Source organism: Trichophyton verrucosum (assembly GCF_000151505.1).
Source record: "Trichophyton verrucosum HKI 0517 chromosome Unknown contig00116_1.f1.exp, whole genome shotgun sequence".
NCBI classification, from domain to species: domain Eukaryota; kingdom Fungi; phylum Ascomycota; class Eurotiomycetes; order Onygenales; family Arthrodermataceae; genus Trichophyton; species Trichophyton verrucosum.
The window spans coordinates 1-26,292 of record NW_003315560.1 but is presented as its reverse complement, the minus strand read 5'-3'; the positions used below and the strand labels follow the sequence as shown (position 1 = coordinate 26,292).

The 26,292-nt window shown below is 50.5% G+C and overlaps 12 protein-coding genes across 12 annotated transcripts; 5 read left to right on the top strand and 7 right to left on the bottom strand.

Annotated features, from left to right (window-relative positions):
• Window positions 1-123: 123 nt before the first annotated feature.
• Window positions 124-1,833, bottom strand: TRV_01383 (molybdenum cofactor biosynthesis protein (MoeA), putative; the record flags this gene model as incomplete). The annotated part of the gene is made up of 1 exon (XM_003024374.1): window positions 124-1,833. One exon carries the CDS (start codon window positions 1,831-1,833, stop codon window positions 124-126), a length of 1,710 nt encoding a protein of 569 aa, XP_003024420.1.
• A 214-nt stretch (window positions 1,834-2,047) lies between these two features.
• Window positions 2,048-2,371, bottom strand: TRV_01382 (uncharacterized protein; the record flags this gene model as incomplete). The annotated part of the gene is made up of 1 exon (XM_003024373.1): window positions 2,048-2,371. The coding sequence occupies one exon, from the start codon at window positions 2,369-2,371 to the stop codon at window positions 2,048-2,050; it is 324 nt and encodes a 107-aa protein (XP_003024419.1).
• A 603-nt stretch (window positions 2,372-2,974) lies between these two features.
• TRV_01381 (uncharacterized protein) lies at window positions 2,975-3,696 on the bottom strand (the record flags this gene model as incomplete). Its single annotated transcript, XM_003024372.1, has 4 exons — window positions 2,975-3,077; window positions 3,134-3,442; window positions 3,541-3,599; window positions 3,664-3,696. 4 exons carry the CDS (start codon window positions 3,694-3,696, stop codon window positions 2,975-2,977), a joined length of 504 nt encoding a protein of 167 aa, XP_003024418.1.
• Window positions 3,697-4,128: 432 nt separating this feature from the next.
• Window positions 4,129-4,263, top strand: TRV_01380 (uncharacterized protein; the record flags this gene model as incomplete). The annotated part of the gene is made up of 1 exon (XM_003024371.1): window positions 4,129-4,263. One exon carries the CDS (start codon window positions 4,129-4,131, stop codon window positions 4,261-4,263), a length of 135 nt encoding a protein of 44 aa, XP_003024417.1.
• A 308-nt stretch (window positions 4,264-4,571) lies between these two features.
• Window positions 4,572-5,212, top strand: TRV_01379 (uncharacterized protein; the record flags this gene model as incomplete). Its single annotated transcript, XM_003024370.1, has 2 exons — window positions 4,572-4,706; window positions 4,817-5,212. The coding sequence occupies 2 exons, from the start codon at window positions 4,572-4,574 to the stop codon at window positions 5,210-5,212; spliced, it is 531 nt and encodes a 176-aa protein (XP_003024416.1).
• A 1,061-nt stretch (window positions 5,213-6,273) lies between these two features.
• On the top strand, window positions 6,274-7,293 carry TRV_01378 (uncharacterized protein; the record flags this gene model as incomplete). The annotated part of the gene is made up of 1 exon (XM_003024369.1): window positions 6,274-7,293. The coding sequence occupies one exon, from the start codon at window positions 6,274-6,276 to the stop codon at window positions 7,291-7,293; it is 1,020 nt and encodes a 339-aa protein (XP_003024415.1).
• Window positions 7,294-8,355: 1,062 nt separating this feature from the next.
• Window positions 8,356-13,229, top strand: TRV_01377 (uncharacterized protein; the record flags this gene model as incomplete). The annotated part of the gene is made up of 4 exons (XM_003024368.1): window positions 8,356-8,386; window positions 8,506-8,645; window positions 8,792-13,141; window positions 13,209-13,229. The coding sequence occupies 4 exons, from the start codon at window positions 8,356-8,358 to the stop codon at window positions 13,227-13,229; spliced, it is 4,542 nt and encodes a 1,513-aa protein (XP_003024414.1).
• A 720-nt stretch (window positions 13,230-13,949) lies between these two features.
• TRV_01376 (uncharacterized protein) lies at window positions 13,950-15,035 on the bottom strand (the record flags this gene model as incomplete). Its single annotated transcript, XM_003024367.1, has 1 exon — window positions 13,950-15,035. The coding sequence occupies one exon, from the start codon at window positions 15,033-15,035 to the stop codon at window positions 13,950-13,952; it is 1,086 nt and encodes a 361-aa protein (XP_003024413.1).
• Window positions 15,036-16,159: 1,124 nt separating this feature from the next.
• TRV_01375 (uncharacterized protein) lies at window positions 16,160-17,631 on the bottom strand (the record flags this gene model as incomplete). Its single annotated transcript, XM_003024366.1, has 4 exons — window positions 16,160-16,230; window positions 16,292-17,378; window positions 17,433-17,482; window positions 17,541-17,631. The coding sequence occupies 4 exons, from the start codon at window positions 17,629-17,631 to the stop codon at window positions 16,160-16,162; spliced, it is 1,299 nt and encodes a 432-aa protein (XP_003024412.1).
• A 318-nt stretch (window positions 17,632-17,949) lies between these two features.
• On the top strand, window positions 17,950-19,071 carry TRV_01374 (uncharacterized protein; the record flags this gene model as incomplete). The annotated part of the gene is made up of 1 exon (XM_003024365.1): window positions 17,950-19,071. The coding sequence occupies one exon, from the start codon at window positions 17,950-17,952 to the stop codon at window positions 19,069-19,071; it is 1,122 nt and encodes a 373-aa protein (XP_003024411.1).
• Window positions 19,072-19,369: 298 nt separating this feature from the next.
• TRV_01373 (uncharacterized protein) lies at window positions 19,370-21,157 on the bottom strand (the record flags this gene model as incomplete). Its single annotated transcript, XM_003024364.1, has 2 exons — window positions 19,370-20,315; window positions 20,385-21,157. The coding sequence occupies 2 exons, from the start codon at window positions 21,155-21,157 to the stop codon at window positions 19,370-19,372; spliced, it is 1,719 nt and encodes a 572-aa protein (XP_003024410.1).
• Window positions 21,158-22,434: 1,277 nt separating this feature from the next.
• On the bottom strand, window positions 22,435-25,883 carry TRV_01372 (uncharacterized protein; the record flags this gene model as incomplete). The annotated part of the gene is made up of 9 exons (XM_003024363.1): window positions 22,435-22,666; window positions 22,747-23,499; window positions 23,550-23,679; window positions 23,738-23,784; window positions 23,846-24,200; window positions 24,259-24,367; window positions 24,426-24,755; window positions 24,812-25,687; window positions 25,791-25,883. Coding segments are annotated over 9 exons (2,925 nt in total), but the record flags the coding sequence as incomplete, so codon positions are not given.
• Window positions 25,884-26,292: the final 409 nt, after the last annotated feature.

Below are 26,292 nucleotides of genomic sequence, written 5' to 3'. Positions count from 1 at the left end.
AAGCTCGTGAAAACCGGTTTCTAGGTTCTACAATGTTTGACATCTTCTGCATTGTATATAGATAATATTGGATATAATATTTGATTTCGGTTCTGTTACTTAGTTAATATAAATCATCAATCATCAAATCAAAGGCCCCATCATCAGGGCCTCAACTAACTGCCCCTTTTCAATCGATCCAGAGCCAGGTTCAAGGACCAACAATGCGTTAGCTTTAGCCATGCTCCCAACCCTTGAGCTTCGCTGGCCTACACCGGTAATACCAGTGCTTGTAGCAAGTAGTCGGCCATCTTCCTCAGATGAGCCCACAACGGCACGATGGTACTCGGTACGTTTGGGGTCTTTGGGAATAGAGTGTGTCAACGAAGCCTTTACAACTGGCAGTCCTCTCTGGGCTAACCCCATGGTCTTATGCAGCGACGGCAGGACGAACAGGTTAAGCGTAACCAATGCTGAAGCAGGGTTGCCAGGAAGAGAGAAGATAACCCTTTTCTCTCTCTGGTTCGAATCAGGGGAGCTAGGCTTAAACGGTAGGGTTGCAAAAGTAGTTGGTTTGCCTGGCTTCATCGACACGCGCCCAAAGTGTATGGTGCCTCCTAGCTGTCGTTCAATGGTGGGTTTCAGCAAGTCCAGTTCACCCATTGAAACGCCGCCGGTGGTTATGATCACGTCTACACCCGAGGGATTGGAGGGTGATGCGCCGCGTAGGGCATCACGGAGGAGCTCTTCCAGGTGACCGGATGTATCCTTTGCAATACCAAGGTCGACGGTTGGGAAACCCCATGAAGTCAAGCATGAGATTAGAGAAGGGCGATTTGAGTCTCTGATTTGGCCGCCTGTAAGCTTGATGGGGTCAGAGTGTTCGACCAGCTCATCTCCAGTACTAAGGACGCCAATGCATGGCTTCTTGTACACTTTCACTGTCTTGGTGCCGGTGGAAGCCAGTAGGCCGATTTCCCCTCCTACATCGGTAATGAGGTCTCCCTTTTGCAGGATTTTGGAGCCGAGCTTGACATCGCTTCCTGGCTCGCGGATGTTCTCTCCTACCTTGATATCTGCAGTTAGGATCTCGACGACAGCCTCTTCCTTGCCATCGGGGGTGGTTGATACCAGAACCGTGTCTTCTACCATGGCGACGGCATTAGCATTTTCTGGGAGCGGTGCCCCGGTCGTGATACGAGCGATGTTTCCAGGTGTCAATGGGGGAGGCATAGAGGCAGCTTGTGCATGGGAGACGGATGCAACTGGGAACTGGCCCTTTGTACTAACACCTTCACCGGGAGAAGTAGGGGCAATGACGGCGTATCCGTCGACAATGCTGGCTCGATAGGCAGGGACAGCTTCGGCAGCAAAGACATCTTCGGCTATAACCGAGCCAACAAGCGAGATGTCCACGGGCACCTCGATAACGGTAGGATCGGGTGTATGCTCTGATATCAACTTGAGAGCCTCATCCACGGAGATCATGGGGTATGGAGAGGTACGATATCGTCTAGTTGGGCCAGTAGCTGGATCATTGGAGCTTGGTCTCTCTGCTGCGGTCGTATGTGCTTTGGGTATAGCATGTCCGTGTCCGTGGCCATGATGGGGACAGTGGTGATGGCCTCCGTCAGGCTTTGACGACACGGCAGTATGGCTGGCTATCCCGGCTTCTTTCTCTAGCTTCTGGATACCGCCAGCATGCAGAGTCCTTGAATCAGCGCCTGCTGCCTGGGCACATGCATGGGGTAGTATTTTGATAACTGCTTCCACGCATTCTTTTGCACCTTTGGGAGATCCGGGGACAGTAATGATGATTGATTTGTGTCGTACCCCTGCAACAGGTCTTGACATCATAGCAACTATACATCGTTAGGTACGCTTATCGCCATGTATTGGAGGGTAAGGTAACTAGCTATGTCTTACATGGTGTTATCTCCAATGAAGTAGATAGTATCGCGTGCCTATAACCGCGGTCAGAACCAGTCAATCTGATACATCCAGTAGTCCACCTACACAATCCCTGGAGCATGTCGGTGAATCAAAGGCAGAACGGCCTATACACGAGTCAGACTGCATCTATCTTCTTCATATTACTTGTTCTATAGAAGTCTGGAGAGCAACCCACCTCGGGCGTATTGTCCCTGACCGCAAAGCCCGTCCCACCAGAGGTGATGATGAGATTGAAGTGATCGTTGCCATCAGACCAGCGAGAGATATGCCGTTGAATCTCAAGTATGCTATCAGGAACGATGGCGATGGTCGGCTTCTCCCATCTGTCGTGCTGGCTGAAGACGTCCGTCAGGATGCCGCCTACAGCATCAGTGGAAGGGTCACGGGCAGCAGTGTCCGAGACGATGAGGATAGCTGCTCTGAACCGCTGATCCGACATTTCAAGATGTAGTATTGTATATATATAGATAGAGTCTGTTGTTTGGTCTTCTGTATGGCATGAGTCGAGGTTTCGTCTGTTCCTCCGCAGTTCTCCAGATGTTTTGTTTAGTTAGCCGGCTTAACTAGCAAGGATGTTGTTGCTATGAGTTAACCAATAATTCTTGACAGGCATAACGAAAGCATCAAGAGGATTGAATATCGTCTTCAAGAGAGATGTATTGGCTAAATATTCGAAATACAAGGGCTAACCTATTATTTTACATCCACACCCGTCAGGCCCTCGGGTCCGCAACGAGGAAGAGAAGACGAGTTCTGCTTTCCCGCATGCCGCCAGGGCCTGTTGACTGACCGAATGCACTCTATGTATGCGAAGGAATTAATATAAAAGAAAAGGGAGGAAGGATACCGAACGCCCATGCCACGGTGAAAAAAAGGCATACTTTCAATATAAAGAGGAACACGAGATCAACGAAACAGTCACGAGAAGGTGGGAGAAATGGGTGGGAGCATTTATGCATGAAGGCCCCAGGAGGTAGATGGGGGGTGTGGTATATTTTATCATTAACCAAAATCACAACACGATCGGGCCATTGTATAGCGTTTACTTGAATTCGTTCGCCTTTCCGGCAACAAGAAGGCCGAGGATAAGGCCGAAAAGACCGAGGATAGAGCTGAAGATTTCGATGACGAGGATCTTGACGAATCTGGAGGCAGTTAGTATGGAGACTGCGAGTAGTGGTGGGAGGGCTGGGCGACGTACAAGCTGGAATCAGCAGCATCGGCCAAGGCAGCACTGCTTCCGTTGATACCGACTGCAATGCCGCAGATGAGATTGCACGATCCGACGATGAGACCGCCCCAGAAGAGAGCGTAGCCGGTGTAGAGGTTGCTGCCTGAGTAGAGGCTCTCTTCGGATACGTACGAGAGCTTGGAGGAGAAGACGATGGACATGATGACGCCGTAGATGGCGACGACCTCGCAGAAGATGATGGAGATCAAGTTCTTGGTCCGTATTCTGGGAGCTCTAACACCGCCGCCGATGATGGAGGAGCCAGTGACGAAGATACCCCTGTATGATAAAGTTGTTTAGAATGGCTGAAGCAGGAGAGTGTTGGGGGGAGAGGTATTGCTGACCATGCTGCGCCGACGACCGATAGACCGACACACAGTCCAATGCCTATGTTTGCGAATGCGTATGGGGAGACAGTTTCGAGGAAGAGGCCGACCTAGGGAGCTGTCAGTTATCGCACGCTGCTGGGTAAATAAACTACGCCCGGGTCAAGAACTCACGTTGAATGCTTCACCCTCGCCATTGAAGAGCATGTCTACAAGCACGAGTCAGCCATATCTGGTCTTCAACTATGCCTCCGAAGCTGTGGCTGGAGGCAGGAGGAGTAACTAGACGTACACAGGCCGACAACCGTCAGGGCGACGGTCAAGCCGCCCAGGCCGTGGTAGTAGCTGTAGCCCATCCTTGCGCCTCTCGAGCGGTGCAGCAGGACGTCGACGCACGAAGAAACGGAGCAGAGAACAGCAGCGGTCGAGAAGGTCGGGATGCGAGTTTGCCTGCCTGCCTGCCTGCTTGCTGGCTTGCTTGTCTGCTGGTGCTGGTGCTGGTGCTGGTGTTGATGTTGCGTTTCTCTTTGATGCTGCAGCGAAAGCGACGAGGAAAGTCGACGGAGGCCTTGCGGCGTCGTGATTGGGTGGGCGGCCGCGCGGGTAACTTAAGTCAAGTGGCCGCGCAGGACTTTTTGCATGCTCAAAAGGACGAGAAGAGAAGAAGAAGAAGAAGAAGAAGAAGAAGAAGAAGAAGAAGAAGAAGCAGAGATCTACTACTTTTCTTTCTGCTGCTACGGGGAGGTTTCTTTTTGTTGTTTAGTGTCCCTTTGATGCTGCTGGCTGCGAGGTCCCAACTACGACTGCGTGTTTGCTTGGTGGACAGTCGAGTAACCTCGTTAGCTGGACTATAAATTTATCTGAAGACTCCCTACCTACCCCCTTTTGGTACGCAAGCCGGAACAACGAGACACGATGGCCTCCCAGTCGCAGGTCGGGTCGTATTCGAACCCGCTGAAGAAGTTCAAGTGAGTCTGCGGTGGTTTTTGGGTGGTTTTTGGTGCGGGATGGAAGCTGACTTGAGGGCACAGGCTGGTCTTTCTCGGTGAACAGAGTGGTACGCAGACGGGCAGAGACAGATGATGCACTACAAACTACAAGGCAGGCCACAAGCTGACGGAGAGACAGTTGGAAAGACCTCGCTGATCACCCGGTTCATGTACGATTCGTTCGACAACACGTACCAGGCCACTATAGGGATTGATTTCCTCTCCAAGGTGCGATATCCTGCTGCCTCGACAATACTACGAGAGAGAGACCCTACGAAAGATGGAGAGACTGACGGGAACAGACAATGTATCTAGAAGACCGGACGGTGCGTCTGCAGCTATGGGACACGGCCGGCCAGGAACGGTTCCGCTCCCTGATACCGTCGTATATCCAGAACTCGAACGTGGCGGTGGTGGTATACGACATCTCGAACGCAAAGTCGTTCCAGAACACACGCAAATGGGTAGACGACGTGCGTGACGAGCGAGGGAACGACGTCATCATCGCACTGGTCGGCAACAAGACGGATCTCAACGACAAGCGGGAGGTCACGACGGAGCAGGGCGAGGAGGAGGCGAAGAAGAACGGGCTGATGTTCATCGAGACGAGTGCGAAGCTGGGACATAACGTGAAGAACCTGTTTAAAAAGATAGCCCAGGCGCTGCCGGGCATGGAGGGGGAGACTCCCAACAGCGACAACCAGAGTACGTTGTCTTCCTGTCTGATGCAGTGATATCTGTTAATAGATGGTTATACTGACTGCTGCAGTGATCGATGTGAGCATCAACCCGACGAAGCCGGTGAGCAACGACGCCTGTGCCTGCTAACATTACACCCTTCACGAAACTCGACGACCTCCCTTTCGACTTCTACGGGGGTAAATCATATACTCCCTATCAATGTCTCTACACACCCCCCGTGTCTACGCCCTGCATACAAAACATCCAGCCTACACTGAGCCTGCAACATTGCTCCCACGCTGCGCCGACCTGCATCCATCATCCATCATCCATCATCCAACACTGCTGCCAGTGCCCTTTCTTGCCTGCATCTTAGTATCTACATAGCTATCTCTTAATATTCCATGCCATGCCATGCACCAGCTAGTCTATAAATAATACAGCTATCAACGCCTCGCATCCACACAAGCCCGTATCCCGCTCCGGCATAACTCTGTCCCTCTGCATAAAAATCAGTACTTACTACGGAGTACTATCAGTATCACTATCGCCGTCGCCGTGCCTGTATGTATGTGACTAGCGACCTTGGGCATCAAACCCCGGCGGATCGCCACTTGGCAGCTCACAATCGGACAAGTAGAATCAGCGCTGGGATCCTTCGCTAATAAAATATCAATTATTGCAGTCATATTATTAGTACCATTAATTAAACACATTAAACCTATCGGCTCGGTCGAAAAGTTCGCTCCCGTCCCATCGTTCCTCGGGCTGCCGGAGGATTTCCTGCTGCTGCTCCATAGTTTTCCTCGCTCCACCAGCTTGACGTCGAATTCCATCCCATCTTCATCTTCATCTTCCATCATTCTTCCTCATCTTCTTCTTCTTCCTCTTCATCTCTGTATCCCTGGTTTGCCTGCTGAAAAAAACGCCCCTTGATGAGTGACCATGGGCTTCTTGTCGTTCCGGTTCCTCCGCGCTCCGCGGCCGCAGGTAGGTAAAAACGGCATCTCAACTTGCTCTCGTGACGCCGTTGGGAACCAACTAACGCTTTCGACTGCAGTCCTTCTTCTACATCATGAGCCTGCAGACAGGCGCTACGCTGATCGCACTCTCGATGCTGCTTAACAAGCTCATCGGCATCTACGGCCTGCTCTCGATCCTGACGGGCTTCGAGCTCTCGCCCGTCCAGCTGTCGATGTACATCTACTCGATGCTCGCGCTGGGCCTGACCATCTTCCTGACGCCGTACATCCGCAAGCAGGCGCCGCTGCAGTGTCTTGCCCTCGCATGGTTTTACCTTATCGATAGCGTGGTGAATGCAGCGTACACCGCCGGGTTCGCCGTGACCTGGTTCCAGATGATTTCGGGCGGCGGAGGGCCCGGCGGGTCGACCATGAAGGACTCGGCTGGGTTCACGGCTGGAGGGCCACCGCATGGGAGAGGGAGACGGTACAGCGTCTCGTTTGATACGGAGGACATGCCGCTGGCCACGACGAGGGGGAAGTCGGGCGGTTCGGCGCTGGAGGAGGGCATGTTGCAGCCCGAGAGCCTGCCTAGCCTGGCCATCATATGTGTGCTGTGGGTGGTGCGGCTGTACTTTGTCTTTGTGATGATGGCCTTTGCGAGACAGTGTCTGAAGCTGCATGCTTTCTACCGCCGGTCCGAGCAGCAGCAGCACCAACACCAACGCAATGGCTCCACGGCCACGACTAGCACCACGGACTACCCCGAGACCAACCCGAATCCGTTCATGCCGGACTGTCCTGACGGGCAGGGCTGGAAGGGCAAGCTGGGCCGGGCCATGGTCTCCGTTGGCAAGGGCTACTGGCTGGACCGCAACGAAGATGACGACTGGATGTTTGGCGTCAACCGGCGGTTCAACTCGAGTTACCGCATGGTCCCCACGGAGAGCAGCGGTCCCGTTGAGCGAGAGAGGCGGCGTCGGTCAGGTACCGGTCCGCCTATACCTGCCCCTGGAGTGCTGCAGGCCGTGGTGGTGCCCCTGACGCCGTCAACACAGCCGCAGAACCACCCGCACTCCCTACCGCAGTCTCCGGCCACTGCGAACTTTAGACCGGGTACTGTCCCGCCGCTGAAGATGTACGGCCAGTCTCAGGACGAGCGGGAGTTTTGACGAGCTACACACTATCATCATCCTTCGACTTTTTGTTTGAATGAGTATATAACTATATATACCCCCTGGTCTGCCCCTGAGGAGACTACGCACTGCACTGTACATCGACCTGTTTACTTCTTGGACACGCACACACGCACAGCATGGCGAATTGGCTACTGACTGACCTTATTCTTCTTCTTCTTCTTCTTCTTTGGCGTTACGGGTCATCTTGTCTACGGATGGATCTTATCTTGTTGTCTTCAGTCTCTTTTCTGTCTTTTTGTCTATTACTATCGCTATCATGACTCTGGGTTCCTAGGTAACTGCTATTACTTATGAGGCTCTATCAATTTATGTTCTTTCTTCTTCTCTATGCATAGACTCTATATTATCACCATAACCACCACCACTACTACCTCCTACTTACAAATCACTTCTTACTAATTGTAATCACAGACACACACTCTCTCTATGTCTGTCTGTCTGTGCAAGCCTACTAGTATCCAGCTGGGCCGAGGGTGATCACGCAATAGAACATGCAAATGCCGCACTTAGCAAAGCAGAGCCTGAGCCTTTCTTTTCTTCTTCTCTTCTCTTCTTCTTCCTCTCTTCTTCTTCTCTATCTGCTGTCTCGACCGAGATCCTTCAGCATCACAACATAAAGAAGAGCCCAAAGTCTTTAATAATCTCTTCTGATATCTTTAAATAAATCTTCTTTCTCGTCGAATAGAAGCAAAAGAATTACCAAGTCGAGCCGAGTTTGCGCTGTTTGCAGATGTCGTGATCAAGGCCAAGTCACCTGACGAGCGAGCCTAAAAGGGAAAGACTTCAAAGGCCTTTTTTTTTTCGACTCCAACCTCGACTTCAACTTCACTTCTTCTTCTTCTTCTTCTTCTTGATAGTCGTCGGTGACAGACCTGTTGGCGTCGTCAGTGGGCTGTACTGGTCAGTTGGAAGGTGAGTGTGGGCGTGGGTGGTGGCATTGAGACGGTCCCTTGCTAACGCCGATCTAGATCTCCAGCGTGGACGGACAGACGGACGAACTGGCAGCGGCAGCTCGGCAGAGCCATTGACGGCAGCATGGCGGGCATCACCACCGCAGCAGAGGCTGGTACGTCTGTCTAGGCCTGCTCTCGCTGATAGAGAGGCATTGCTTTGTTTTTCATGAAGTTCTTAGGTGGTCAATTGGGAGGACTGGTGTGTAGATGTGGTGCTGACGGTCATTACTAGTGGCAAGAGTGGCATACCTCTCCAGCGATGTAGTGCTCTCGGTCCAGCCGACCAAGGAGACAGATTCAGTCTTCTCGGGCACCCTCAGCAGATTGGCCCAGCAGCAGGTCAAGAACGTGCTGTCTGATGCGGTTCCGGAGGTAAGATTGCTCCTAACTTATGGAGTCCCTACCCTGTCTTTTTATATAGTACACCCCTGTCAGGTTCAGGCCAAGCTAACTCCAAGCAGATACGCCCTGTGCGCCACAACGAGGACCCCCTGCTCTCAGCATACCACCCTCTCCAGCAGGGGCAGACGGTTTCAGTGACAACAACGTCAACGGTCCTGTTGGCCGCCATACCTCACCTCTACAGGCTGGCAAACTACTCCATTGTCATCCACGTGCACCTAGAACCCTCCCAGTTCGCAGACTACTCCGTCATAAGCTCCATTAGACAATGCGGCTTCTCCTTCTTGCACTCAGAGACCCTGCAGGAGGCCCATGATATCGGTCTCACTGCTCATGCGCTGGCCCTGACGTCGGGCAAGGGAGTCATTCACTTCTTTGACCTGCGCATCTCAGAAAAGGACCAGCCGGTCGTGGCAGAGGATGCCGCCTTTGTCAAAGATATACTAGAAATCAGTCCCGTTAGGGCTACCCATACACCAGTGGACGTGCCCCAGACCATCTATGCGGATTCAGGGAGAGTCGCCATAGTTACTGATCAGGGCTTCGGAGGGCCCGTTATCAATCCTGCTGATGCTTCTGCCTCGGCTGATACATCGCTCCCTATCCCGTCTCCTAAATCTGCGGCTCCTAGCGTAGACCCATCATCAGTGGGTTCCTCGCGACGGGGCAGTATTCTCGACAGCCATGTGCCCAGTTCATCTGCGACTACGGCTGAGACAATCACCACCCGCCCAGTCGATGCCGCAGACATCTTCCAGATAGTGAGCATCATCTGGGATGCCTTCTCGGCCAGAGTAGGTCGCAACTATCATGCCATTGAGTACTCGGGACCCCAAAACGCAAAACTAGCATTGTTCATCTTTGGTTCAACTGGCGTGTTTCTCGATACCCTGAACAACCCGGCTCACAAGGACGAATTCAAGGATGTGGGCATCATCACCGCCAGGCTTTACCGGCCCTGGATAGGCAGCCAGATACTCCGTGCTATACCGGATTCAGTCGAGCGCATAGCCGTGCTCGAACAGGTCCGCAAGACAACCAGATGGGGACCGTCTTTCCTTGATCTCCTATCTAGCGTGTCCCAACCACCATCCAGCACTAGACCTACACCAACCCTCGTAGGCTATAGACTAGGATACATAGAGTCCGCAACAGCTTCCCAGGCAGTCAGGGGTGTCATCCAGAATCTCACCTTGGAGGCACCAGTTCAGAACCTCGACATAGGCACCGAGACCATCCCCCAACCAGATACCCAGCTTCAACAGCCTAGCCATGAAAATGCATACACCAAGATTCTGAAACAGCTGTTCAGTGATCGCTTGTACATTGCCAACCAACTTGGATCACAGAACGCAGGTATCTCCGCCACCATCGCCGCTTCACCAGAGTACGGCTTTGGATCCCTGCTTGCTCGAAAGGAACGCCGTGTTAATCTCAAAAAGGATGTCGAAGAAGCTGTTAAAGCCAATGGGTTCGCAAACGAGACTTCCAAACAACTCCTGTCCAAGTGGGCTTTGAACGAATCCAACTCCGCCAAAGTGAACCAGATTGCGCCGGATGTCATTGATGCTTTGACGGCGGATGGTTCCGGTCCAGCTGAAGACCTACTTCAGTCTAAGGAGCTATTCTTCAAGGAGTCCCAATGGCTCATTGGCTCCGATGCATGGGCTTATGATCTTGGAAATTCCGGAGTTCACCATGTTCTCGCCTCAAATGAGAATGTCAACATGCTCATTATCGACTCCCAGCCATACTCTCAACGGACTGCTGCAGATCCCACGCGCCGCAAGAAGGATATCGGTCTGTACGCAATGAACTTTGGCCATGCATACGTTGCGTCCGTCGCAGTGTATAGCTCATATACCCAGGTCCTCCAAGCCATTGCAGAGGCAGAACAGTTCAACGGGCCCTCAGTCGTCGTTGCTTATCTACCTTATCATAAAGAAAGTGACTCCCCCCTCACAGTACTCCAGGAGACCAAGAAAGCAGTGGAAGCCGGCTACTGGCCTCTGTACAGATGGAACCCTGAAAATGCCGAAAAAGGCTTACCTAATTTCTCATTGGACTCTGAGAGAATCAGAAGAGAGCTCGAAGAGTTCCTTCGTAGGGATAACCAGCTCACTCAGCTGATGAGTCGCGAGCCCAAGTTTGCAGCGAGCTTATCAGAGTCATATGGCAGTGAAGTACGCGCGTTGAAGAAGAGAGCTGCGAAGAAGGCGTACGACCAGCTCATGGAGGGCTTGCTTGGTGCTCCTCTAACTATCCTGTTTGCATCCGATAACGGTAACGGCGAGAATTTGGCCAAGCGGCTGGGTAACCGTGGTAAAGCCCGTGGTCTCAAGACCATGGTCATGGCGATGGATGATTACCCGATCGAGGACCTTTCAACGGAAGAGAATATCGTCCTCATCACCAGTACAGCGGGACAGGGAGAGCTGCCTCAGAACGGACGTGGATTCTGGGAAACAGTCAAGAACGCAGGAGACCTCGACTTGAGTGCTATCAAGTATTCCGTTTTCGGCCTGGGTGATAGCCATTACTGGCCTCGAAAGGAAGACAAGTTATACTACAACAAGCCCGCCAAAGACCTAGATGCTCGTCTCGCATTCCTGGGCGGTAAGAAGCTGGCTGATATCGGCCTAGGTGACGATCAGGACCCAGATGGTTATCAGACCGGTTATTCAGAGTGGGAGCCAAAGATCTGGAAGGCTCTAGGGGTAGATAACGTTGAAGGACTTCCGGATGAGCCTGCGCCCCTGACCAACGAAGATATCAAGATTCAATCTAACTACCTTCGAGGAACTATTGCTGAGGGCCTACGAGATGAATCTACTGGTGCTCTCGCGGAAAGTGACTTGCAATTGACCAAGTTCCACGGAACTTACATGCAAGACGACCGAGACTTGAGAGAAGAACGAAAAGCCCAGGGCCTCGAGCCAAAGTATAGCTTCATGATCCGTTGTCGTCTCGCAGGTGGTGTAGCGACCCCTTCGCAATGGCTGCAGATGGACGAAATCAGTAGCGCACAAGGCAACGAGACAATGAAGCTTACGACCAGACAGACATTCCAGTTCCACGGTGTCGTTAAGGGGAAACTACGAGCAGCTATGCAGGCAATCAACCGGGCGTTAATGTCTACTATCGCTGCATGCGGAGATGTCAACAGAAACGTCATGTGCAGCAGTCTTCCTGAGCTGTCTACATACCACAGCGAAGTCCATGCTGTGTCAAAACTTATCAGTGACCACCTTCTTCCAGCAACTACCGCGTATCATGAAATTTGGCTGAAAGACGAGAATGATAACAAGGTACAAGTTGCAGGAGACGCCGTTGTTGACCACGAACCACTCTATGGCCCAACTTATCTTCCTCGAAAGTTCAAGATCACAATCGCTATACCGCCCCATAACGATACGGACGTATACGCCCATGACATAGGCCTCATCGCAATCAAGGGTGCAGATGGTCATCTGGAAGGATTCAACGTCCTTGTCGGTGGTGGCATGGGCGTCACCCACAACAACAAAAAGACGTACCCCCGAACAGGCAGTATGCTAGGCTATGTCCCCGCTAAACAAGCGCACATCGTCTGTGAGAAAATCATGCTCGTCCAGCGCGACCATGGCGACAGGAAGAACCGCAAACACGCCCGAATGAAATACACTGTCGACGACATGGGCGTCGACGTCTTCAAGGGCAAAGTAGAAGCCTTACTCCCTGAAGACCTTCGATTCGCCGAACCCCGTCCCTTCAAGTTCGACTCCAACGTCGACACCTTCGGCTGGATCAAGGATGAAAAGGGCCTGAACCACTTCACTTGCTTTATCGAGAACGGCCGCGTCGAAGACACCTCCGACTTCCTGATGAGAACCGGTCTGCGTGAAATCGCCAAGCTGAACAAGGGCGAGTTCCGCCTCACTGGAAACCAGCACGTCATCATATCCAATATCAAAGACGAAGATCTACCTCAGATCAAAGCCCTAATGGCGAAGTACAAGCTAGACAACACATCTTTCAGTGGCTTGCGCCTCTCGTCCTCAGCCTGCGTTGCTTTCCCCACATGTGGCCTTGCGATGGCCGAGTCAGAACGATACTTACCCATTCTCATCACGAAGGTAGAGTCGTACCTCGAGGAGAATGGTTTGTCGCGAGAAAGCATCGTGATGCGAATGACTGGTTGTCCCAATGGATGCGCTAGACCTTGGTTGGCGGAAGTCGCCTTCGTGGGCAAGGCGTATGGAGCATATAACATGTACCTTGGCGGAGGATACCATGGCCAACGACTAAACAAGCTCTACCGCTCTTCAATCAAGGAAGCTGAGATTCTCGATATCATGAAGGGGTTGTTGAAGAGGTATGCTCTTGAGCGCCAGACGGATGGTGACCAGCCTGAACGGTTTGGCGATTGGTGTATTCGTGCTGGTATAATTAAGGAGACCACCGAGGGCAAAAATTTCCACGAAGGGGTAAGTTGAACCTCAACCTAGCGCTTATTCTTCCCGTCGTCGCCTCTGCTAACCATCCCGACTGTAGGTTGCCGAAGACGAAGAGTAGATATATAAAAATAAAATTCTTGTTCTTTTGGGTATCCTTTGGCCTCTAGACATGGTTTCGGGTTTCGGCTTCCACTTCCTCCCTTTTTCCCATCATCCATGGCGTTGTCTAGGAAGTCAGAGGAAGATTTGGTCTTTTTTCTTGGTTGTATTTTAAAAATAGTTCCCGTCTTATCATGCTAGTTACCGGCCAAGTTTCTTCGTGTAATTAAGACGTCATAATGCCCTGTCGTATCACCAATCGGCCAAGGGGGTATATTTGCTATTTCACCCATGCATATTGCCGTGTATACTCTGCCAACTCACTCTTCAAGTCATTCATGTCCAACACATCGATAACAGTGGTGGGGGGAGACGTTGATTTTATTTACCGACCGGCGGGTGTGTAATTTGGCCTACCCTTACCACTGGCGAGTGAATCGCTAACTACCCACAACGTTCAATTGAAGAATGATACCAGCATAGAAACGTTTCAAGTAACGGGTATCTACGACATAACTACTATAGCGGCTTGTCGCCGAAATAGCAAAGGAAAAAAAAAAAACTCTAGATCGCTTATGCCCCCCATACCCAGCCAGATAAACTCCAGAAGAAATAGAAACTCAAAATATCCTCCTATTCTGGCCCCGACCAGTGTCTGTCTTCATTATCCCAACCTATCTTCGGCCATCCCTTAGGAAGATCCGCGTACTTAGGCAGAAAATACTGGCCATCGCAGCGTTTAGACTGGCAGGTCATATGGCATAGTCCGTACATTCTGCAGTAGCAGGTACTGGCATTGGGACAATGTATAGCTTTCTTGCCAAACATAACTAAGTGATTCCATATTAGCGCAAAGTTTCAAGTTTGATCTAAGTACGTGTTGTGAGTATGACATACTGTGCCATGAGTATTCGAACACGCGCCCACTTAGTTGATCACTGAGTTCGGTGTCGAGGAGCCATTTCCGATAACGAATGTATTCTGACTTTGGGCGTTGCTGTATTATTTCTCGACGCACGGCAAATTGCGAGCAGCATGCAACGCCCACAGTTTCCGGAACACTCTGATCTGGGAATAGTTGTTCAAAGGATTTCTTGTAGACGTGTTTTGATGATATGTGTTCGTTGGGTAGGAATACAATGGCATCGACCCAGGGTCTGATAGCGGAGGGACAACCTAGAGCCCAGTCACAGCGTAAGTTGGTATAACCTTCCTCCTTGAGGTAATCAAGACGGAACTGTTGTAGGAGGTTGAGCGCGTCGTAGTTGGGGTCGTCATTGTGCCATTGGAACCGCTGCGCATGATGAAAGAATATGTTGCCGGGAAGTGAGTCGTAGCGGTCAATTATGTATCTGGATGCTTGATTAGAATCGTGAATGTATAACAACTTCTCAGGAAACAAGGTAGCCCACGTTAAGAATACCATCGCTTCCCTCCCTTTATCTTGAGGAACAGTGAAGTCCGCAGAACTGTTATCCACGACGTATATGTTCTTCTTCCAGTCTGGAAGATAGTCGTGTAGCCAAGTGACATTCTCACTTTTCTTGCTAGCTATAACCATTTCAACGGTATTATCGTCTTTTCTAGCCGCCTGAAGAACGTATGGATTTGTCGGTCTGCCTCCATGACTGCCGTGACGAAACCTATGTCCATACCGAGAATATGGCAACGCGGCCTTCAGCGGTATGATGGGATCGAAGCTGCACAGGGATAAGTAGACGATAGTAGTCAGAATCAACGCAATAAGCAGATGAAGGCGCCTTCGAGTCCATCGCTTCGCCATGAAGCTGCTGAACGTCATTTGTGCTGAGTGAATGGGATACATGAGACAAAGCAACAAGATGACCAGGAAGTTATCTAGAGTTATATGTCTGACCTTATGAGAATGCCATTGTCATTTGAACAGGATAAAAGAGAAAAGACAGCGTGACGCCAGTCTTAAGAAGCCTTTAAGGACTGGGAAAGCAGCCTTCCTTGCCAGCGCTGATCGGGCGCATGGAGTGACTAAGTGGGGAGATTGTTCTCCAACCCTCCAGTTCTAGGGCTTTTAATAAAAAAAAAGTGATTTCCATGTCACCTAGCCCCTCATCTCCCACATTAGGTAGCTCTGCACCTTGTACTCCATGGAGTCGTAATGGGAACACTATGTGTTTCCAAACTAACTAGCATCCAACATACGGGAAGAAGGAGGAAAAAATAAACTTCGTGAAACCTTAACTAGTTAAGCTAGCGCGGCCCGAGCTTTCCCTTTTCAACCGGCGGCTATTTTAGACTTTGCGCTTATCTTAATCAAAGCTTCCGATCGAACGCGTTTAATGTTCAATATTAAATAGCGTTTATAGATTGATAAAGCATGACTCGCTTACCGAGGTGATTAGCAGCTGAAGGATGCAAATCATTCAATATTGCTGCATATATAACAGCTTGAAGGATTAGACTGGCCCCATAATCAAGGAAAGACACCATTAAGACCCATGCCTAGGCCTAACAAGCCACATACATACCTGACTCGTTCCCCCACGCTACTACAAGCCTAAAGCTAACACCCACTGCCACAGTGAGGCCGAAGCTGCAGAAAGTTGTGGCAATTCCGGAAATTGAGGTCTGTATTGGGGAGTATTGTATTTCTCGCAGCCAGTCATCCCATGACGATGTTGTTTATAGTCCAATGCAGGAAGTTGGACCAGACGGTTTATGACCTTGAACGTCGGCCATTGGGTTTAGGGTATGATAACTGATTCATAACCTATCTAGCTTTCGCGTCTAATCAGGGCAATCAACGTATCATATCAACAAACACAATGAAATATCGAAAGCATTTAACATCTTCTCTGGACCCTCTATAATCTCGTGAGAACAGTGGTAATACAGGTATAAAGGATATTTAAGGGGTATTGAATACGAAAATCCCGGCCATTAATATATGTACAATAGGAAAGGGAAGAACACTTAATCTTCATCCATCTTGGTGAATTCCCCAAGTAGAATATCATCAGGAGCCGGGCCACGGATATTTCGGACTGAACTTGGAGTTAGCAATTCTGCTCAAGTAAAAGTACCCTGTAGGAATAAAAGACTCACCCCACTCGGTTTCGACTCTCAGAAAAATCCAAAGCCATCGTCTGATAACTTCTAAAAACATAAGAGCAAACACTCCGCTCTCCAGATCGTTGACCCAGTTCAATCGTGTGGTTAGCCGACTGAGCCAGGTAAATCGTAGGACCAGGTCGATCACAATGGCGGAGTAGTAAATGGCGTTGGCGTGAAAGAAACGATTCGCGCGAAGCCCAAATGGGTGAGGGTTTTCGTCTCTCAGAGTAGAAGTAGGACGGAACTGGCCCACGATATCGGAGAAAAGACAAAGGTCCCAATCCTTGTCGATATCCCAATAGAAAGTGTATGAGGAGTTGATGACGGCAGAGAGTATCCTACTTGAAGTTAGAAGCTGGGTTAAGGGGAGCGTAGAGTAAAAATGAACATACCATAGTTTATGCAATGTTTCTTCGCTCACTCCGATGACGGACGCATCATAATTGCGCTGCAACATAGTCAAAGCAATCACAGGCAGTGCTGTAGCATATTTAGCAGCATTGGCAAGATGCTGACCACCCCAGCCATCAACACGGCGATTCCCACGTCTATATACTCGGGAGAATTCGATCAAGCATTGTCGTAGCCGGATGATGCTTGGAACAGCGATGAGTAGAGGTACCGCTATATGGCCACCGCAAGCTCTATCAGGTATGCTGGTACTGGAGGCATCACTCGAGATGAACATGCACGAGCTCACGAATAGATCTCCAATAACTTTGGAGTAGCTGGTAAGCACATCAGCAAGTATGATGTCGCCGAATTTGCCATCCTGGGATTCAGCAAGTCCTCCTAAGCTGACACGTTTTAGCGTGGTCAAGAATCTGTATCTTCCTCCACGTGAGAGACGATGGAGCGGGAACGCAAGTAGTACGATAAAGAGGAACAGGTATGATTGCGGCAAAACCTCCCAGGCAATGACTCGTGCCGGGTCGCCGTACGTAATGAACCAGAATGCGAGAAGGGAGATAGCTAGCGGAATGGAAAGGAGGGTTGCAAGGTGGTATGTCGACCTGTGAACGGTAACGGTGCCGGCGGTATTAGGTCGAGATGGATATCGTATCAAAGCCGGGACATCCTAGGAAGAATTAGCCCCTTGTTTGGGTAAGCAAGAGCTGAGTAGATGACGTACTATTTTGACAGCTGTGAGGTACTGGACGTTCAATCCCCATCCCCACACGCCTAGACGGGTATTAGATAGCTAGTCCACTGGGTTGTTTCAGCTCTTAGTTCAACGTACCAGCAACTAATATAACAGCAACACGATAAGGCAGAGGCAAGACAAGACTGAACCCGTCCAGCTTGGGGGACTCAAGAGTGCCAGACTCCATATTCCATCGAAAACCACTGGCTGTGCCAAAAAGGAAACAGAACGAAAGAAAAGACAAAAGCGCAAAGGCAGGAAACAAGAAGACGTTAAACCACCAACCAGTTTGTTTCGTCTTTTGTTGATTCTTCTTGGTGTCTCCAACTTTTTGACACTTTTTTAATTTTTTGAGCCGCAAAATTGTCACGGGAAGTCACGTGAAAGCTTATCACGGGCCGAGGTAAGTTTTGACATCAGAAAGAAACACCAGCGAGAGGACGAGAATGACAACGAGAGATAAGGGCGCCGCAGACGGCAGAGAATACCAATATCAACAGACAAGATGTCGTCGGATAGCCTGTTTGACTCGTCTATGGCTGACGCGGCGCTCAGCAAGACGCCCAAACCATTCTACTTCTTCCCCTGGGCGACATCCCCGGATATCATCCGCGCGCACGAGAAAGACAGCTACATCACCAGCACGCTCTCGACACAAGCCCAGTCCATCATCCGCACGCTCCGCGGCCAACGATACGCCCATGCTCATTCCGACGCCATCAAACATGCCATTGAAGTGCTCTACCTCTCCCTCACAACGCTGCTGGGCAACAGGACCCTGGGCGAAGAATACTGCGATGTAGTACAGCTTGAAGACGATACGCTACAGCTTCCGAGCCTAGGTCGAAGGGCAGGATATATCGTTAGCTCGATACTGGTGCCTTCTATATTACAGCGCTTACTACCTTCGTTCCGACGAAAGTTACGAACTAAGCTTGAACGAAGCATTGCGCGGAAACAGGCTAGGCTTGAGCTGGAGAAGGGGAATACCAAGAAGAGAAAAGAGGTCGGCTTCTCGTTGCGGGCTCAGCGATATATCCTTGAACACTTGAACTCGATTACATCCCTCTCACCCTTTTTTGCTGTGAATTTGGCCGCGTTTTACTTTTCGGGGGCATATTATCATCTATCTAAACGGGTATGGGGGTTACGGTACGTATTTACCAAACGCATCGGCGATAGCGAGGAGAGGATCGGATATGAAGTCTTGGGAGTGCTACTTGTATTGCAAATTGCCGTGCAGGCGATCGTGCATGCGAAGGAAGTTATTGAGTCGATTCAGCTGGAGGAGGCAGGCCAGGCATCTGCTACGGACTCGGCGGCCAAGGTTGCAGGAACCCCTGGATTGAAGAGTATTAGCATGCCGGACGGAATGGCATTGCTGGCACCGGAGGAAGCGAGGTATGATATGTCTGTTGAGAAAGATGCTCTGGCCATGTCATGGATACCTGCTGGACCACAGAGGAAGTGTACTCTCTGTCTTGATCCGTTTAAAGACCCGAGTGTATCGACGTGTGGACATGTCTTTTGCTGGACGTGTATACGGGACTGGGTGCAGGAGAAGCCGGAGTGTCCTTTATGCAGACAGGAGGCTATTGCGTCGAAGATATTGCCTCTACGGGGATGATGGTAATGACTTTTGAAAGCCTATATATATGTGACTAGCAGATATACCCTTTGTATTAATATACCCTAATCGTTTTTGCTCATTAAGAAACATCTCTATACGGTGTAGCTTATCTGGTCATTATCATAACAGCGTGATGCATTCAGGTATTGCCCGAGATTAAATAACCCAGCTTCATCCAGGGGCATCAAGGAGCTCCCAAGTATGAAACAACGAAAATAACTGAACAACGAAAGACGAGAAAGCCGGAATATGTCTCTTGCTAAAACGGAGCGGCAGAAAAGTAAATATCGAGAAATCAATTATGAGCAGTCGACGGCCGTTCTTCTTTCCGACCAGTCGTATGTTCGTAGTCTGCTTCCAGCCACCGCTTGTATCTGCCCTTAGGATTCTTTAGACCATTCATAAACCCTTTAGTCTTGGTCGCGTTGTTATTCAAGTTTATGCCATTCTCTCTTTCATTGAGATCCTCTTCATCCGAACTTGATAGAGATGAGAGGGAGAGGGAAGATGAGCTCTTTTGCAGGTACGTCATTCTATGGCTAGACTTGTTCTTTATCTCACGCCGCTTGCCTTTGAGCTTGGCCATGCGCGTGGCATCAGCCTGAGAGTCCAGGGTGGATATCTTTAGCCCGGGCAGATTGTGAGTTAGAAACTCTTGTAAGAGATGTAAGAGTCTACCGTTGGGCCGGTAGGTACCGCTGTCGTTGTCGATGATGAGTTCGTAATGTGCCGGGTCGGTAGATGGCTCATGTTCAGATTCCGAGGCTTCTGTTTCGGCAGAGGTAGAACGACGGTGTCGGTGGTGATCGTGGGAAGAAGACTTGTCGCCTGAGATCTTGCGAACGAAGAATTCACCGGAGTAGGCGATGTATATCGATACATCGCTGTGCATGGTATGTTTGCTGAGCAGGTCGATTCCAAACTCCTTGCCGGTCTCTGTAAAGCGCCATTGGCCGTCTAGAGTGATGACATAGGTGAAGATACGCCCACCCTGGCCGTATTGGACAAATTCGAGGAAGAGCTTTGTCAGGTCGATGCAGGGCTCGGGGAAGACGCCGTAAACAGTGCTGTGATCGTATGTGTAAATGCGTTCGTGCTGGTGGTGCAATGCGTGATTGAGCAAACGGCCCCTGAGGCTCTTTGCAGTGAACATGCCAGCCACGAAGGGACGGAATTCAACGTAACGGTGATACAATGGTGTGGGCACGGGTCCAGTCAGCTGTATCTGCACCGCTTGGAAGCTATTTCCGTCAGCATCATACTATTTCATTTTATATTTTGGTAACGTCTTAAAGCATTGATCAACTCACTTGTACCGGGAAACAGACGGTTTGCCATCCTTGCTCTTGACCTTGTCTTTTGTGCCTGCCAACCTGCCGATCAGCGGGGAGAAATGCTTTGTCCAGTGGTTTGGTCCAACAGTGTACAGATGAGCTCCTTCGTTACCGGGCGTTCTACCCAGACACTCAATGCTCATGTACAGCATTCCTTCATTATCAACATGCTTAGAGAATGTCGAGGCAATGGTTCGTAGCAAGTAAGCTCTCTGACTACCCATGCGCTTCCTGATCTTGAAACCCTGTTGTTTGATACCTGGCCAGGACTCTGAAATAGTATCCCTAACTTCAACGTAGGCGCTTCCCAGCCGGTCATCGCTATCGGCTAGATCCTCATCGTAGATGCGGCATTTCAACTCGAAGCCAGAGGAGGGTACGTTTGCGACAATCCATTCGCAGTTCCATTCAGGGTTTATGGTACGTCTCACCGTGGGTGTGCGGAAGGAGAAAATAGGATCCTGCTTTGGATGGCGGGTGGGCAGACCGGTCTCGAGTATGGCGTTGATGTAAGGGTCGGAGGCCATGGTGCTGAGGTCGCCTATGGGTAGGTTCTCAGCGCGGTGGAAGGTGAACTTGAGCGTCCATCCTGACGGCGCAGGCGGCATGGGTGTGACATCGTAGCCTCCTGCTGGGCCAGTGTGGTTTGCCGACGGCAGATGAGACTCTGAAGCCCGTCTCTGGCGTGAGTTTGCGTTTGTTCCATTGGTGGTATTCCCATTTGTCTGCTCTGTTCCTGGGGCTGCCATGGTGGTTGTATCTAGTATACCCACCAGAGCAACGTATCACGTGGTTAAGCCTATCAAGCAGTGTAAGTATGCGAAGAAGATAGATGTCTGTGAGAATAGAAGAAGAAGAAGGGAGAGGGAGAGGAGGAGAGACGTCAAAGGAGGGGGATATATAGCACACCCGCTAAGTATCAGTATGGAACCTCAAGAGAAGCGAGCCCGCAATGAGGGCGCATCAGCCCCCCCAAAATGCTTGTTCACCTCCTGCGCCAGTCAGAGTGCGCACCGCAAAGACCGTAGTGGAGCATGGCGTGTTCTCCCTGGCCCGTCACTAGCCACAGTTTTCGCTTCTCTGCCATCGCTCATTCGAGTAGACGCGGTTCAGTGGTGCATGGTGCGGTGGATGTGGGTGCAAGGTGGTGTAAGGCTGGTGGCTGGGAGGGCTGTCCCCTTGATCCCCTTGACCCCGGTTCGCTTCAGCTCCGACTGTCAGCTAGCCAGTGAATATATGAGCAATTTCATGCGCGTTACGAGCTGGTTTGCCGGCTGCGTGCATATGCAACGAGAAGAAGGCCGGAAGAGGGTGCCGGCGGTTTCTGTGGTTACAGGAGGTGAGTGTCAGGCTGATGGAGCCAAAGAGTTTTCTGGCGGGGTCGTCGTCCACCGGCCGTTGCGTTGCGCGTTAGGTTACTCTGTTGGATAGACGATCGAGTGTTGGGTGGCTCAGCCGCAGTCGTAAGAGCTATTCTTGTCGTTGCATGATGGATGTTGGTGACGTACGGAGTAGTCAAGGAATTGCGGTTATGAGGAGTCGTTAGTTTAGTTGTTGTGAGGACGCACTGGCCACCCTGTGTTATTCTCCTGGACTGATTCTTGGCTGCTCTCAGGGGGATGAAAAAAATGGACTCGACAACATTGACTATGGGAGACCTTGCAGCGGTAGTTACATCATCTAGCTGTCTATCTAGCCGTCTGATCCCTCCGCCATGGCACCTTATCGGGGGATAGACACGGCGTCTACTGCCGCTGATCGACGGCGGGCGTGCTCATCCTCACTAACTAGGCCGGCCATTCTCTTCAGGGGCTCAACAGGTCAACTTCACCAGCTCACGGCAGGGACACACGTTTGGGACTTCGCCACCTCTAGCCAGCCCCCAAGGTTAAGTGGACAACTTTCAGGAACAACCTAAAGCTTGCTGTTCCTGAGCCAAACATAACTATCAAACGTTTCAGTTTCATAAAATATGTACACATACTCCGTACAAAGTCATTTAAATTGGTTTATGTTATGGGGAGGATTAGTTTCCGCGGAAGAGGAACTGCATGTCCTCTGGCGTCAACCTCTCCAGCGCCTCGCTTTGGTCCTTGTTAATCGTGCCGTTGATCATGTTGGCTTTTTTCTCCTGCAGCAGGACCATGCGAGACTCGACGGAATCTTCGATGCACAGACGGGTGATCACGCAGGGGCGTCGCTGGCCGATTCGATGGCATCGGTCGGCGGATTGCCATTCTGCAGCTGGGTTCCACCATCTACAGCCATTGGTTAGTTAGTGGGGCGTAGCTTTTATGTTAAAAAGGGGGGCTTTAAGGGAGAGAGAGAGACGACGTACGGATCGACGATGAATACCCGTGAGGCTTCGGTAAGGTTGAGAGCTACACCACCGGCCTTGAGAGAGACGAGGAATACCTCTGTATCGACGTTTTTCATGAAGTAGTCGATGGATCGCTGTCGTTGGACAGGCGACATGCTGCCGTCTAGCATGACAGTGCTGATACCTGCTCTGTGGAGTCGCCATTCGACCAGCTGCAGCATGGAGGTGAACTGCGAGAAGACGATGGACTTGTTGGTGCGTTTCTTGTTTCGTAGCTGGCACAGGTCAAAGACCAGCATCTCGATCTTGGTTGAAGAGGTCCAGTTCTCCATCTTGATGCGGTTGATGATGGAGTTCTTCTTGACTCCGCCTTCATCTTGTTCGATATCGGGCTGTTCAAAGTCGATTGAGAGCGGCAGGTGACAGCGAGGACAGTCTGGTTCGGAGCCGTACTGGACCGAGGCCATGTACTCCTTTGCACACTGGCGACAGAATTCGTGTTTACATCGGGAGCGAATGGGTTCTTCGGCAGGCTCGTCGCAGATGCAGCATACAAGGATGTTCTGGCCACCTTCTGCGTGTTTCTTGAGGATTAGGTCTGGATGGTTGGCTACCTGTCGCATCTGCATGATTAGACCGAAAATGTTGGCATAGTTGTTGAGCATGACTCCCCGGCTGACGTAGCGGTCGAACTGGCGGGTAGTGTTGGTCATGATGCTACGGGAGAAATCTTGCTCTATCTCTCCAAAGAACTCGCGGTGAATTTCGATTCTGCAGAGGTTAGACTTATACTTTGGTAAAGTGGCTCTGAAGATACTCACCTCTTCGGGGGAAGTTCCATGGACGAAGTGTGGTCTCTCTTTACTCGTCGAAGCATGATTCTGTCAGTGAGAAGGCGCAGTTTCTTCAGGGCGTCCTTGCGCTTTTCATCGTCGCCTCGATGCTCAGTAACTACTATCTGTTAGTCTGGCATCTACCAAAGAAAAAGCATCTCATAACATTAACTTACTTGGGTTGAGAATCTCTTGGTTGAATACGGAGACATGGTTGAATCCACTGATAGTGGAGATATGTCAGTATCTTCTCGACTTGAAACTGAGTGTGATAGTTTACATACTTATGGTTGCAAAGAGTGCACTTCTTTTGTGCATCCTGTGTCCAATGCAGAGCTTCGCAAGGACAAGTCTTGCAGAAATAGCATGCAAACGGTTTGATTTCCAGAAAGCGAAGAAGAGAGAAGAACTCGCCGATTCGGTTCTGCACGGGGGTTCCAGACAGACACCACTTGTATGTTGACTTTAGCGCAAAGCAGGCCTTGGCCACACTGGTGGTACGCTGCTTGATGTTATGGGCTTCATCGAGGATGAGGCGGTGGAAATCAAGGGAGTGAAGCATGCTGGTGCCTTTAACCAGTCCACCGTCTCGTTTCCAGCCCTTGGTTTCCTTGCGGTACATTGATTCTAAACCGGAATCTATGAAAAAAGGAGGTTAGAGATGGGTTGATCCAACTTGCAGGCCAGGAGAACACACATGATACCATGATGACGTCGTAGGTCTTGAGTTCTTTGGCTTTGACGTCCTTGACCTTGGAGTTGGCGTTATGGTAGACAAACACTTTCAGCTTGCCGTCGGTATAGGACTAATGGAATGTCAGCTTGATCTTGTCTAGTAGGGAATGTTGAAGGAATGGTGCTTACCTCTATTTCAGCCTGCCATTGCATCAAAGCGACAGGAGGAACGACGACCAATGAGGGCTTTCCAACAGGATAGTCTGACATCAGCAGGGAGACAGCCTGAATAGTTTTACCCATTCCCATCTCGTCTCCAAGCAAGCCTCCCTTCCACTCCGACTTCTCCTGGGCTAGCATCCAGCTAAGTCCCTCGAGCTGGAACGGCTTCAATTTCCTATTAATGCCCTCTGGTTGAGCAGCAGGAGGGGGTGAGAGGATAGGCTTCTGCTCTAGTTTCTCCCACATATCTGTAATTTGGGGATGCTGCCTCTCAAGTTTGATCCGTTCTTTCTGAGCCTGGAGGAAGGTTAGTATAACCCACTGACATTGGAATGACAGGAACATGGACTTACCCTTGTAGGTTTACTTGCAGCTATGAAACGTTCCAGGCGACGATAGCGGCCATTCGGAACTAAATCATCGGACTCTTCTGAGTCTGCGATTGAGCTTATGTCTGACAGCTGGCTTGAGTCCATGGAGTCAGTCACCATGCCTACCACGCTATTCAGGTCGGAGTCTGAGGGTGAGACTGCTCGATAGTCCTTGGGCGTTCTCCTAGACCACTTTTTGGGAGTATTTTTGATAGCCTCCTCATTTGTGCTGAACCACTCTTCTGAATCTGAATCTGACTCTGGCCGTGACTCTGGTTCAGCGTCAGACTCGGAATCAGGTATGACGGGCTTAGCTTTTGAGCCACGGGCGGTCTTCTGTTTCTTCGCAGTAGGTCTGGCATTGTACTCTTCAGCCTGGAGTGCAGCAGCCAGCTTCTCATCGTCAATCGTATTTGGTCTGCTGCTGCCAGCGTTGGCTGGTCTCTTCCTGCTGTTCAAGCCGAGAGAGCTGTTTCTCAACTCTAGAGCACGAGCAGTAGCATTGACTCTTCTCGAGGCTCTAGTGCTCAACTCTGTCTCATTGTTCGGCGTTGTAGTGGCCGTGGTAGCAGGCGTGCTGTACCCAGCGGGACTCCGGCCAGTCGTGGAGGACGAGGCCGAGGTCGACGTGGTTGAGGTTGAGGCTGAGGCCCCGAGGCTGCCCTTTTTCACTGGGATGGCCACCATGATGTTTGCCTGTCTCTTTGGCATGGACATGGACCTCTCTGGCTCCTCTCTGGTTGTCTCATCTCTGCCCTTGGATGCAGAGGCCACTCTGGAGCTGCGGCGGGTTGCTGCCTGGCCAAGGGGGTTTTCTGGCAGAGATTTAGCATGGATCCAGCCATGGAGCAGAAGTACCTACTTTTGCCATCCGCCATCGCCATCGCGCTTCAGAGACTTCTTCTCTTATCCTGCTAGTCTCTTATCCTCTTCTCTATCCCTTTATCTATCTTTCCTCTACTTCTTCTTCTTCTTCTCTTCTTCTTCTTATCTCTTTTTCTTCTTCCTCTCTCCTGATCTCTTCTGTCTTGTCGACTCGTAACTTGCTGAATCTCTGAAACGCGTAAGAAAAGTAAAATCGCGGCACGTGATCACGTGAATGCAGAAACCACTTAAAGAGATCCATGAAGGACATAAAAAAGGACTTCTAGAAGACATAAAATCCAGAGAGAAGAAGACAGGAAGAAGACAAGCGAAGGAAAGGGGGTGAGAAGATGTGAGTGTGTCTGAACATGCACTGCCTCTTCTATTTACTGACTGACAGTAGGTCTAATCCAAGACGCCGGATCCAGGGGCCGTGAGTCTATGACTTCTATACCCATGAAGAGATGAAGAGATGAAGAGGAAGAAGAGCTAATAGAATGAATGTAGACGCTCTGCATTGACTGATTTCCTGGCTGTAGGTGTCTCTATGCATCTATACATGTGTGATAGAGCTGACAGGAACAGGCACATAACATCTC